We start from the raw sequence: 13725 nt of genomic DNA on the forward strand, positions 1-13725 counted from the left end.
ATTTCTTTGTAGTTTTAATTTGCATTCCCTAATGAGTAATGATATCTGCCATCTTTTCTTTTGTGTACACATTTGTGTGTGCACCTGCCTTCTGTATATTTTCTTTGGGAAGTGTCTGTTCAGACCTTTTCTGTATTTACAGAATTGGGTTATTTTCTTATTATTGAATTTGAGAGTTCTTTGCATATTTTGGATATGAATTCCTTTCTTTTTTTTTTGTTGGAGACAGGGTCTTGCTCTGCCACCCAGGCTGGAATGCAGTGGCACAATCATGACTCACTGTAGCCTCAACCTCCTGGGCTCAAGCGATCCTCCCACCTCAGCCTCCTTGGGAGCTGGGACCATAGGCATACGCCACCACATCTGGCTAATTAAGAAAATTTTTTTTTTTTTTTTTTTTTTTTATAGATGGGGCCTCGCCACATTGTCCAGGCTGGTCTCGAACTTCTGGGCTCAAGTGATCCTCCTGCCTCAGCCCCCTAACTTGCTGGGATTACAGGCATGATCTACCACGTCCAACTGACTGACTCTTTTTTTTTTTTTAAACTCTCCCAGGTTGTCATGAGATGGATACAAATCTTTTATTAGATCTGTGCTTTGCAAAGATTTTCTTCCAGTCTGTGGCTTATCTTTTCATTCTTTTAACAGTATCTTTTGAGGAACAGAAAATTCTAATTTTCATGAATGCCAGTTTATCAGAAAACTTTTTTAAGGCCTGTGCTTTTGGTTTCCTATGTTGAAAATTTTTGTCTAACCCAAGATCAGTCTCCTGTGTTTTCTTCTAGAAGTTTTATATAGTGTTAGGTTTTACATTTAGGTCTGTGATCCATGTTGAGTCAATTTTTATATAATGCGTGAAGTATGGATCCAAGTTCACTTATTAGCATTTGGATATCCAATTGTTCCAGCACCATTTGTTGTTCTGTTTATTTATTATTTATTTATTTATTTTGAGACGGAGTCTCGCTCTGTCGCCAAGTTGGAGTGCAGTGGCAGATCTCAGCTCACTGCAACCTCTGCCTCCAGGGTTCAGGCGATTCTCCTGCCTCAGCCTCCCGAGTAGCAGGGACTACAGGCACCTGCCACCATGCCCGGCTAATTTTTTGTATTTTTAGTAGAGACAGGGTTTCACCGTGTTAGCCAGGATGGTCTCGATCTCCTGACCTCGTGATCCGCCTGCCTCGGCCTCCCGAAGTGCTGGGATTACAGACGTGAGCCACCGTGCCTGGCCTTAATTTTTATCTTTTAAGCCCCACCCTCAGAAGTAACCGTTCATGAAAAAGGCTATCTTTTCTCTGCGGCATTGCTTTTGAGCCTTTGTCAAAAATCATTGAACATGTATGTGTGAATTTATTTTTGGACTCTATTCTATTCCATTGATCTCTTTTTCTGTCTTTACCCCAGTACCACACTGTCTTGATTACTGTAGCTTTATAATAATTCTTGAAATCAGGTAGCGTTGGCCCTCCACCTTTGTTCTTCATTTTCAAAGTTGTTTTTGCTATTCTGACTTCCTTGCATTTCCATGTGAACTTCACAGTCAGCTGTCAACTTCTATAAAAAAGCCTACTGGGAATTTTGACTGGGGTCGTTTTAGAGCTATCATTCAATGTGGGAGTGCTGAGATTTTAGTGATATTGAGTCTTCTGACCTATGAGCAAGCTATATCACTCCATTCATGTTTGTCTCATAATTTTGCTCAGCAATATTATGTAGTCAGTTTATAGGTCTCTCACATCTTTGTGAGATTTATTCTTAATGCTTAATATTTTTTCTGCTATTGTGAATGGTGTTTTATTTTTCAGGTTTAATTAACTCACTTTGTTGTTCTTATGTAAAAACTCTATATGGTGGTCATGGTTGGAGCCCAGGTCCTCTGCATGGAGACTTTAGAGTAGGTTGTTTTTTTTTTTTGGAGATGGGATTTTGCTCTTGTTGCCCAGGCTGGAGTGCAATGGCGTGATCTCGGCTCACCACAACCTCCACCTCCTGGTTTCAAGTGATTCTTCTGCCTCAGCCTCCCAAGTAGTTGGGATTACAGGCGCCCACCACCTTGTCCGTCTAATTTTTGTATTTTTAGTAGAGATGGGGTTTCACCATGTTGGCCAGGCTGGTCTCGAACTCCTGACCTTATGATCTGCCTGCCTTGGCTTCCCAAAGTGCTGGGATTACAGGTGTGAGCCACCGTGCCCAGCCTAGTGTAGGTTTTTATAAGATGGTCAGTGAATTTCTATTAGGTGAGATAGCTGCAGGTCTTAGAGGTGGCACTGAGGATAACCTTTGCAAAGTTGCCCAAGATGGCACTGCAGCCCCTGGCTAAGCGGTAACAGTTGTATCCCATCTGCCCCAGCTTCATGGGCACAGGGGCTGAGACAGTATCAAGTAGGTCGGGGTGTGGGATGAAGTCCCCTTGCACAGAGCCTCAGCATCCTGTCACTTTTCAAGGAACAGTGTGGTGCTGCTAATGTTGTGCCCCCCTCTGGAGTCCCTCCTCATGGGACATTAGAGAGGTTGGCCAGGATAATGATCTCACGGTGGCAGTGGCTGCCTCCTTGGAGCACTTAACACCTAGACTGACATGACTGTCATAGTCCCTGATGGTAACAGATGGCTTAAAGCTCATCTGCTTTTGCATAGGCATAAAGGCTATCCCCAGGAAAAAGTCAGTGATCTCAGATTCCTTGATGGGCAGGAAGAAGAGAAGAATCTCCTAGGAACTTCATCTTCATGTCCTTGACCTGAGTGTTTCCTTGGCTGATGGATAAATTACTGGTTGTAAGAAAAAAATGTTTTTGGAAGTGTAGTGTTTATGTGGAGTTTTTTTTCGATGGCTGATTGCCAGTTGTTTACCTCCTTCAGTCTTATAGTAGCCTGTCTCAAGGCCAGGTTATTGGTGGTGTGATTTTCATTAAATGGTCCCCTTTGGTCTGACTCTTGACAGGTACTGGAGGCACAAAGAAGGCATCAGAAGGAGAAATCTGGCATCATACCTACCTCACCGACGCCCTACACTTACAACAAGGTACAGGAAGAGATATTTCTCTTCATTTGACAGATGCAGCCCCTCTCCTTTAGTGAGGTGTTTGTGGCCCTCTAGGCATGTGGCCAATTCCTTTCTCACCCCTTAATATTCCTGCCCCAAAGAAGCAGCCAGACTTGCAGAAAAGTATTTGGAATTCAAGTTTTTGTTGATGAAATATCAGATAAGGTTCAGCCAGACTCGCAGAAAAGTATTTGGAATTCAAGTTTTTGTTTAATGAAATATCAAATAAAGTTTGTACCCAATTAGCTTTTGCAGCGGTAATTAGGGACTGTGATCATCAATCAGGTTATTTTTTTGACTGTCCATATGGTCCACTGGCCACACTGAAAAGATATGGTTGGCTTATGCTTTTGAGGTGGAGGCCATTTCTGAGACACAGACGCTAGAGAACACTTTGTGGTCATTTATGGCACCATTCTTTCTTACCCCATAAAATACCCAGCTTAGAACAGTATCTGATACACATAGCAAGGGCTCCTAAGTGTTACTTGGTAATATTATGGTTCTTAAATCTGTAGCCCACATTTTTTTTATTGTTTTTTTGAGACTGAGTCTCGCTCTGTCGCTTAGGCTGGAGTACGATGGTGTGATCTCAGCTGACTGCAACCTTCACCTCCTGTGCTCAAACAATTCTCCTGCCTCAGCCTCCCAGGTAGCTGAGATGATAGGTGCATGTCACCACACTCGGCTAATTTTTGTATTTTTAGTAGAGGTGGGGTTTCTCCATGTTGGCCAAGTTGATCTCAAACTCCTGACCTCAAGTGATCCGCCCGCCTTGGCCTCCCAAAGTGCTGGGATTACAGGCGTGAGCCACTGCACCCAGCCTGTAGCCCATATATTGATCCTGTCTTATATTTTTTTTTTTTTGAGACAGAGTCTCACCCTGTCGCCCAGGCTGGAATGCAGTGGCACAATCTTGGCTCACTGCAACCTCCGCCTCCTGGGTTCAAGCAATTCTCTTGCCTCAGCCTCCCAAGTAGCTGGGATTACAGGTGCCTGCCACCACGCCTGGCTAATGTTTTGTATTTTTAGGAGAGATGAGGTTTCACCATGTTGGTCAGGTTGGTCCTGAATTCCTGACCTCAGGTGATCCACTCGCCTCAGCCTCCCAAAGAGCTGGGATTACAGGCGTGAGCCACCGTGCCCAGCTGATCCTGTCTGTTCTAAAGCACAAGAGGCTTAGGGCCTCTTGAAATAGGCCCTGGAGTCACTGAGTAAGTAGATCAGAAAAAAGATGCTACTTGGGGACTTGAGGCTAGATATAGATGACAGAAGGGGCTGAGAATGGTAAAAAGGCACTAGGCTGGGACACTTGCTGTGGCTCCACTACTCTTAATCTGTGTGACATTGGTGAGGTCACTTGGTTTCACTCTTGACAGAGGACCTGAGAGATGACATGATCTCTGCAGTATTAGTTCCCTTTCTGGAAAGTGAGGGATTGAAGGTCCCTTTCCACCCCTGTAATTTTATTCTGTGATTCTGTTCTACAGCATGGGCTGTGTCATCCACAAATATCTACTAGTATAATGTGAAAACATGGGCAGGCCTGGTGCGGTGGCTCACCCCTATAATCCCAGCACTTTGGGAGGCCAAGGTGGGCGGATCACGAGGTCAGGAGATCGAGACTATCCTGGCCAACATGGTGAAACCCCCTCTCTACTAAAAATACAAAAAATTAGCCGGGTGTGGCGGCAGGTGCCTGTAGTCCCAGCTACTTGGGAGACTGAGGCATGAGAATCGCTTGAACCCAGGAGGCAATGGTTGCAGTGAGCTGAGATCGCGCCACTGCACTCCAGCCTGGCGACAGAGCGAGACTCCATCTCAAAAAAAGAAAACACAGGCGAGAGTACCTGAGACACCCCATTATTCAGCCTTTGTGCAGAGCACCACAGAGCTGTGGTGTGAGGGGGAGTGTGGGGCCCCAGTGGCAGGCTCACTGGGCTGCCATCTTAGGCAGGCACCTCTTTTATCTCGCTGTTCAAGAAAGGCTTGAATTGAAGCCTCTGCAAACCCAGTTTTCAAAGCAAATGGAGCTGTATTTAACTAAAATAGGAGTCCTTTCTTTATGCAGTGATTATAGGCCATGGAGTCACCTTACTACCTGCAGACATGGTAGTTGGTAGCAGTTTTCTTTTTTTCACAGTATCTTCCCCCAGAATGGTGTAAGAGCTTGCAAATGGACCTAGTGAGTCCTTCATGGTCAAAGGAATGCATTTAGACCTTCTGTTCTTCCCTCCAGTCCTCTCCATGATCTGTGTCAAACTGCTTTGGGCCTTTATGAAGTGGCCTGTGCTGTACTGTAGGTGAGCCTACCTGTCTCTTAGTTGCTTTGTTTCTGCATAGAGGTTTCACAACCAGCTGGTTTATATTTGTTTATTTTCTGGCTGGGGCAAAGCATCCTATACCTGTACACAGGGATCAGATAAGTGCTTGGGCCTAAAGAGTGAGAATGAAAGTACTTGTACATTTTATCCCAGACTGGCTTTGTATGATGGGATGCATGTATGTAGTATTGGTAGCTTATTGAAAATATGGAGAGAGGCCGGGTGTGATGACTCACGCCTGTAATCCCAGGCCGAGGTGGGCAGATTACGAGGTCAGGAGTTCGAGACCAACCTGACCAACATGGTGAAAGCCTGTCTCTACTAAAAAAAAACACAAAAATTAGCCAGGCGGTGTGGTGACACACACCTGTAATCCTAGCTACTCAGGAGGCTGAAGCAGGAGGAATTGCTTGAACCTGGGAGGCAGAGGTTGCAGTGAGCTGAGATTATGCCACTGCACTCCAGCCTGGGCAACAGAGCAAGACTCTGTCTCAAAGAAAAAAAAAAAAAAAAGAAAATATGGAGATAAAGACTAGTTCTCCTAAGACTTCCTTCAGCTTTCCTAGTCTCTGTTAAGTGACTCTAGTTTATATCAGCCTATATATTGCAGGGGCTATTCCTGAGCCTGTCATGGGGTGTTTATTTGGGGGCTCTGCTTCTGCTGTGAGTGACCATTTTCTTTTTTGCTTTCAGAGCTGTGACTTGTGGTCCCTAGGGGTGATTATCTATGTGATGCTGTGCGGATACCCTCCTTTTTACTCCAAACACCACAGCCGGACTATCCCAAAGGATATGCGAAGAAAGATCATGACAGGCAGTTTTGAGTTCCCAGAGGAAGAGTGGAGTCAGATCTCAGAGATGGCCAAAGATGTTGTGAGGAAGTGAGTTCACGGGCTGCTGGGCAGGGAGGCCAAGGAGGCCTCTAGGTGGTGGAGCTCAAGGGAATGTGGGTAGAGAAAAGTCATTGGTTTCCTAGGCAGGCTCCTCCCCATTTTAATATCTCAGAAATCTCTCTAGAGCCTGAAGTGACTGTCCTCAGTGTCCACACCTTGGTGCGAATGAAGCTTTCCTCCCTCCTGTTGCATCCCTAGACTTTGTCCCAGGGTGTGAACCCAGGTCCCTCCATAGGCAGTCTCTGCACATTAATTCAGGACCCTAAATTATAAACCTGGTGTGCTGTCCTTCTTACGTGTGAGCTGGCATGTCATTTGGGACAGACACAATGCCAGGAGGTGAACTAGGTGCTGAGATGACAAACAGCATCGTTGGATGCTATGGGCATGTGGGTTTGTCAGGCCTGGACCCCACTCTCCACCTTTGCACTGCCAGTTGATTGCTTTGACATACCTTTTTTTTTTTTTTTTTTTTTTTTTGAGACAGAGTCTCGCTCTGTTGCCCAGGGTGGAGTGCAGTGGTACAATCTTGGCTCACTGCAACTTCCGCCTCCGGGGTTCAAGTGATTCTCCTGCCTGAGCCTCGGCAGTAGCTGGGATTACAGGCGCCCGCTAACACACCCAGCTCATATTTGTATTTTAAGTAGAGATGGGGTTTGACCATGTTGGCCAGGCTGATCTCAAACTACTGATCTCAAGCGATCTGCCTGCCTCGGCCTTCCCAAGTGCTGGGATTACAGGCGTGAGCCACCACACCCAGCCGCTCTGGTATATCTTAAGATGGGAAGATTTAGTCAGAATTAGGGCTAGTGAGTGGATGACGGAGAGTTGTTATTCAGAGGCTTTTGGTAGCTGGAGGACTAGGTAAGAAGTCAGGCCTAAATTCGAATATGTTTGTTTTTTCTGCCCACCTGTGTGGGAGGCTGGGTGTCCGTGGACTTAGGCACTGCTCCTGTCTTCCCACTGCTGGGTCTTCACTGAGCAGTGTCTGCCTTGTTGGTCTCAGTTTCTTCCTCTGTAATGGGATGAAGGTACGTGTTTAGGGGCAACACCTGGGAGCTGTCTCCCGACAGTACAGCCATTTCTCCATGGAAATTACTCCCTTTCAAAAGTAAGCTTGTCCTGTTGATTACAGGGTGGGGGGTGGGGGCAGGTTCTGTATGCTATAAGGAGGACTGTTTTCTAAAATAGACAAGTACATGTTTTTAGGAACGTGGGTGCAACGATTAAATCACCATCTGTCTTGACATGCTATTTCCTTGCTGTATTCCCAGCTATTTGACCAAAACCTCAGTGTCCTGTAAGAGGTTCTTTGCCAGTTTTCTATAGAATACATTTCCTGTCCCTAGAGCAACACTGATTATCTTTTTGGTTTTGGGATCTTCCAGATAATCCTTTCTTTAGAATCTGAAGCCGTCTGTTCAGAATGATCCAGAAGAAGGTGGCAGACAAGCTGAAGGAGCAGTTAGGCATGTTGTCCTGACATTTGTAATGAGAGATGGAGTTGGAAGGAGGGAATGGGCTGAGATGAGCTAGGAACCACATCAGTGGGAATGAACAAGATGGAAAGAAGCATGATCTGAAGGCAGACAGCACAGAAGCAACACCCTGGGCTTAGAAGGAAATGCCATCCCCGTCTCAGAGACTCTAGGTTTTTAGCTTTTGAATGTCTGTGGAATAATGGGCTCATGTCCTGCCATATGGTAACATCTAAGAGTTTTATATTGGGTAGCAACATGCTTTTCCAGAACCTCATGACCCTTCAACTAATTCTGCAGCCACTGTCAGGAAAAAGAGCACTCTGAGTTCCTTTTGGAAGTTAAAGCCCATTGTCCTAGAAACCTCAGTATGGAGATTCAAGGTCTGAGGAACTATAAGCCATATGTAGGATTACCTTATTAAACCCTAGAACTCAAAAGTATCACTGCATTAAGCCCTTTTCTACCATTTTAATCTCACTTTTTCCAGTATAGAAAGGACTGCCTCAAGCCATAGTACTCCTACAAGTGGTTGGAGACTAGAATCCCACCTGTGCTCTGCAGGTGGAAAGCCCAGGCTTGCAGAAGTCAGAAACAACCAGAGCTGTTTAGAGCCAGATCCAGGAACTTCCTGTGGCCTTTTGGTAGCAACTGCATGGCAGCCCTGTTGGCGTTTTCTCCACAGGCTCCTGAAGGTCAAACCGGAGGAGAGACTCACCATCGAGGGAGTGCTGGACCACCCCTGGCTCAATTCCACCGAGGCCCTGGATAATGTGCTGCCTTCTGCTCAGCTGATGATGGACAAGGTTTTGAATGATGTTTACTTTGTTGGCTGAAAAGACTGTGTTGGGAAGGAATGCTGGGGCTTGGCTCAGTGAGGGGTTAAAGGCAAAACAGTGCAGAGTGCACGATCCTTCCCAGAGAAGCATCTCTGGTTTCCTGAGAGTCAGGATCCAAAATAAGGAACTTCTTTCGGTAAAAGACCAAGTCAAGGCCTGGTGAATATAAACTAAGGGAGCACTCAAAGGAATAGCCTCCATATTTCTGCTACGGGGCTGTGGGCACAGAACAGTTTAAGATACCCTCCCTTTCCCCAAGGGGTTTAAACAAGACTGGCTGGGAAGGCAAGACCAATAAACATGAAACAAAGAGGGAGCATTTCAAATATCAGAGCTTTGCATGTTAACTTTTCTGTGAATGCTGTGGGAATTCAGAAAAAGAGCACATCTTTGAAGGGATGTAATTTGCCCAAAGAGAAGGCAGAACCCCTCACATGTATTAACTGTCTTCTGTGTTGCAGCATCTGAGTTCTTTCTCATGTTTGGGCATGCACTGTCCTTGAAGAATTTGAGTAGACAGTGTAAATGCCATGCGTGGCGAACAGCATAAGCAAAAAAACACATGCAAATACATCATCAGGAAAAATAATTTGGCCTCACTAATGGGAAGTTAATGAGATGGGTGTGGCAGGGCCAGGCTTTACAAGCAGACAGAGGGGTTTAAGTCTTAGTGGGATGCAACTGAGAGGCCATGGTAGCTTTTTGAGAAGAGATTTGCCCCTAGAAAGGTATTTAGAGATAGTCAGTCAGACTTGGCAACTCACAGACTTGCCAGCCTAATAATTCTGAAGTAATCTAGAAGTTGGGGGTGGCTGTGGGAGCAGAGAAGTAGAGGTGAATGAACAGGCTCAATATTTTTGAAGAAAAATTTCTACAGTTTTTCGTGATAGACGATATAAGGGGACGGGGTGGCATATCTGGTGATAACATTGACAGATTAGGAAGGAGGCTGATTTGGGTGAGAGGGAGTCTCTTAGGTTTTAGATATTGTTTGAGATGGCAGAGGAACATTCAAATGAATGAGATTTGTAGGGTGGGACCATAGTGTGGCTGTGAGCTCAAAGCGGTGACACAGACTTGAGTGTTACCAGCTTTGAAGGGGTAGGGTGGAAGTGTAAGACGTCTCTTTCTAAGTTTAGCTGGAGCATGGAAGAAAAAGGAGAACTGGAAAGTATAGTTCTCTGCCTTCTCTTTGATTTGTGGGTGGTTGTCTTCCTGTAGTCCAGAAATGGTTTGGTCATTCAAAAATCCAAAGGGATTACTTAGATCCTGGTTGTCAGCACATAGAGGTTACAATGTGGCATTACTCAAGATCTTAAAAATGAGGAGATAAGGCCGCATGGTGGCTCACGCCTGTAATCCCAGCAGTTTGAGAGGCTGAGGCGGGCAGATCACTTGAGGTCAAGAGTTTGAGACCAGCCTGGCCAATATGAGGAAACCCCACCTCTACTGAAAATACAAAAATTAGCTGGGTGTGGTGGCATGCGCCTGTAATCCCAGCTACTCAGGAGGCTGAGGCAGGAGAATCATTTGAGCCCAGGAGGCGGAGGTTGCATTGAGCCAAGATCCACCACTGCATTCCAGCCTGGGCGACAGAGTGAGACTGTTTCAAAAAAAAGTGATGAGGATGTGAATGGTCAACTTTGGAAGTGTAGAACACTGTCCACCCAAGTGCACTGTCTAGGAGCCTAAGCTCATGACTTTGAGCTGTTTCCTTCTTCTGTCAGGTTGTTACTGATGAGGTGGATGTGAAGATGCAGAAAGGCATAGCCAGGGCTGGCTATGAGTATACAGAGCCCTTAAATGAGTTCCAACTTTTCCTGATCTAATTTCATGCTCACCACAGAACTACTTTTTAAAATTGTCAAATTTTGGCTGGGTGCGGTGGCTCATATCTGTAATCCCAGCACTTTGGGAGGCTGAGGTGGATGGATCATTTGAGGTGAGGAATTCAAGACCAGCCTGGCTAACGTGGTGAAACCACATCTTTACTAAATATACAAAAATTAGCTGGGCGTGGTGGCACACGCCGGTAATCCCAGCTACTCGCGAGGTTGAGGCAGGAGAATTGCTTGAACCTGGCAGCGGCAGAGGTTGCAGTGAGTCAGGATTGCACCACTGCACTCCAGCCTGGAAGATAGAGCAAGACTCTGTCTCAAAAAAATTCTTGTTGTGAAAATTCAGGTGGTACAGCAGTGTTAAAAGAAAAAGTGAAAGTTCCCTTTCATTCCCCTGCCACAGTCACACCCCTCAGAGGTGAGGTAATCTATGGCTTGATGTATACTTCCTGATCGTTTTCTGGGATACACATACACATACACACATTTTGTCCTTCTTTTAAAATACAAAAATTGAAAAAAAAATACAAAAATGGGATCATATTCCTATGAAGCCTTCTGATGATTTGGTCTGCCTCTAGTGAGATCATACACTGTTCATAAAAGCACAAACTTCAAGAGTTCCAGACTCCATGACAGCTATTTCTCACTGTAAATTACTTGACTGGTTGTGGCCTCGGTCATGTGGCCTCAGCCTTGGCCATGCCCTCCGTGTGAGATGGTCAGGGCTCTGAGCCGTCAGGGCTGAGGTGAATCAATACCATCTGTAAGGCTTCTTGGGCGGCAGCCTGCCAGCCTTTCTGCTGATGTCCATATTTGCCTCTCTTTACACTTCCCCTCAGTAGTGGCTGTGAGTGGGGGGTCCTGCTGGTATTTCTTACTCGCATTTCTGTCCCCCCCCAGCAGGGAAGAAGGGCTAGTTGTTGTGTGACCTTTGGTTGGCCTGGTGTTTCCTGGTTCCTGCTGATCCGTGGGGAAGAGTCCTCTGCCTTATCAAAATATTTATATTCCTTCATCATAAGAGTGAACTTACATTCTTAGTACTTTGAGCTTTTCCTTTCCACTTTCTTAGACTGGCTTTTTAGGTGCCCAGCAATGAATATGAAAAACTGATGGCAGTGTTTGCATTCAGGCAGTGGTTGCAGGAATCCAGCAGGCTCACGCGGAACAGTTGGCCAACATGAGAATCCAGGATCTGAAAGTCAGCCTCAAACCCCTGCACTCAGTGAACAACCCCATTCTGAGGAAGAGGAAGTTACTTGGGTAACTGAGCTTATTTCTTCGATTCTTCTTCATGGCTGGAATGGCTGAGTGCTGGGTTCTGAAATTTAAGAAATTTAACTTGCTCAGCTAGGGGTCTTTCTTTAGCCTCTGAAGAGGGTGGAGAGGATAAGCTCTTTAAATAGTATCAGGAGTTGGACACTATTGTTATTTTTCTATTGTTATTTTTCTGATATATCTGTTGCCTTATTGTATTAGAGTTAATATCTGTCCAGAGTTGGTTTTTGGGGTCTCACGTTGTCATTACCCCTCCCTCAAACTCTTAAAGCACCAAGCCAAAGGACAGTGTCTATATCCACGACCATGAGAATGGAGCCGAGGATTCCAATGTTGCCTTGGAAAAACTCCGAGATGTGATTGCTCAGTGTATTCTCCCCCAGGCTGGTAAAGGTCACACCATTTACTAATCCTCTGTGTGTCTGTGAGTGTGTGTGTGCGGGGGTGGGTGGGTGTATGCATGCACATGGCAAAAGGAATGGTTTAATTTCGGGTTGTCTGTTTCATCTTGTGTTATAAGAAAAGTACATTATATAAGGTAGTCTGTGCCCACTAAAAAGATTGGACAGTGGGAGCTCAGAAATGCAGTTAAGTTCTGCCCCTCTTTTGTTTCTGTGAAATTTCTAGTTTAGACTTAATTGGCAGTGTCAGGTGCAAGCATGCAATTTTGTGTTTTCTTAGTTTGACAACAAGGGCACAGGTTGGGGGATGGAGAATGGAAAATGTGGGTAGGGTCTGAATCTCACTGCAGTCTGTTCACCATTTCCAGAGCCTTTAGAGTGCAGGGCTGCCATTAGCTCATAAATAAGAGAACGCATCCCTAGTTCAGAAGTGGCTCGTGCTGCTACTCATGTCATGGGCAGAGTGACTTACACGTGGGTCCTTTGGAGTGAGAGCTTTCTTTCGTTATGTTCTCTCTCCACTCATCGGCGGGTGAGGGGCTATTCTCAGCAGATAAATGAGATGCTTCACGTACTAGGCCAGAAAACAGTTGGGTTGACCTGTCTATCTCCCTAGATTCCTTGGGTTTTAAGAGAACTCATGTAGTGTAGCTCAGATAGCTTTCTAAAGTAAGAAATGAGCTTAGGGGAGAGAAAGTAGCCCACTCTCCCACTTTTTGGTCTTTGGTTGACCAGGTGTCTTTTGTTCAGCAATAGAGTCTGCCACAGCCTATTTCCCATCCCCCGGTGCTAAGACCCTGGGGCCATCAGTGGATCTGTATAAAGACGTCAGAGTAAAAAAAGAGTCCAAATACCAGATGCGGTCTACATAATGTAGGGACTAGCAGTAAAGCCCTTGTCTGGTGAAGTTTTGCACATTCAGTCATCATTTTTCAACCAGTTGGACATCACGTCCTTCCATCTCTCACACTAAAACCCCATGATGCTGCAGGAAAAATGCAAATTCCTCTTCATCCTTACCAATAGGAGAGAATGAAGATGAGAAACTGAATGAAGTAATGCAGGAGGCTTGGAAGTATAACCGGGAATGCAAACTCCTAAGAGATACTCTGCAGAGCTTCAGCTGGAATGGTAGGAGCCTTCATCAACTCCCTTCCCCAGGAATGCAGACAAATGATTATGTTTAGAACATATAGGATCTCTTTGGGGCCTGAGCTGTGGCTGTTCTGAAGTGAAGTGAGGCTGGCTGGAGAGTGAGTGGAGCATTGTGGAATGGGGGTTAGCTCTACATTAACTGCCAAGGCATACCTGGATATCTGGCCCTTTCACTTATTTTCCGGAGTTGAAGTGAATTGTGTATTGCAGATTCAACACTAGAAAGCCCCCATCACACACCACTTGGGTAAAAAAAAATCCAAATTTCAGAACTTCTCTCAGATACCAGGACTATTCACCAGGTCATTAAGAAGCAACAGATGCTTGAAGGGGAGAAAGAGGACAAAGTGCCAGCGAGTCCACCCTGCTGATCCCGCTGATCTGCTTAACTTAGAGAAGAGCTGTTTCACAAAAGAGGAGAAAGTTTGCCAAATCTACTGCTGGTTAAGTTTTTTTCCTGAAGCAAATAAGGTAGA

General features: G+C 45.5%; 1 protein-coding gene across 13 annotated transcripts in view; it reads left to right on the forward strand.

The window, feature by feature from the left end:
- Positions 1-13725, forward strand: part of MAPKAPK5 (MAPK activated protein kinase 5) — a 56888-nt gene that overhangs the window by 36930 nt on the left and 6233 nt on the right. For 8 of the 13 annotated variants that reach the window (XM_063614497.1, XM_063614499.1, XM_063614496.1 and 5 more), the window contains 6 exons: positions 2942-3022; positions 6061-6248; positions 8424-8544; positions 11548-11678; positions 11965-12086; positions 13121-13225. In XM_063614497.1, coding sequence (XP_063470567.1) covers positions 2942-3022; positions 6061-6248; positions 8424-8544; positions 11548-11678; positions 11965-12086; positions 13121-13225 — 748 coding nt within the window. The remainder of the gene's footprint in view (positions 1-2941; positions 3023-6060; positions 6249-8423; positions 8545-11547; positions 11679-11964; positions 12087-13120; positions 13226-13725) is intronic. The other 5 variants (XM_063614492.1, XM_055238720.2, XM_055238722.2 and 2 more) reach the window with 3 other exon arrangements.

The sequence above is a fragment of the Symphalangus syndactylus genome, chromosome 13 (assembly GCF_028878055.3).
Source record: "Symphalangus syndactylus isolate Jambi chromosome 13, NHGRI_mSymSyn1-v2.1_pri, whole genome shotgun sequence".
NCBI lineage: Eukaryota > Metazoa > Chordata > Mammalia > Primates > Hylobatidae > Symphalangus > Symphalangus syndactylus.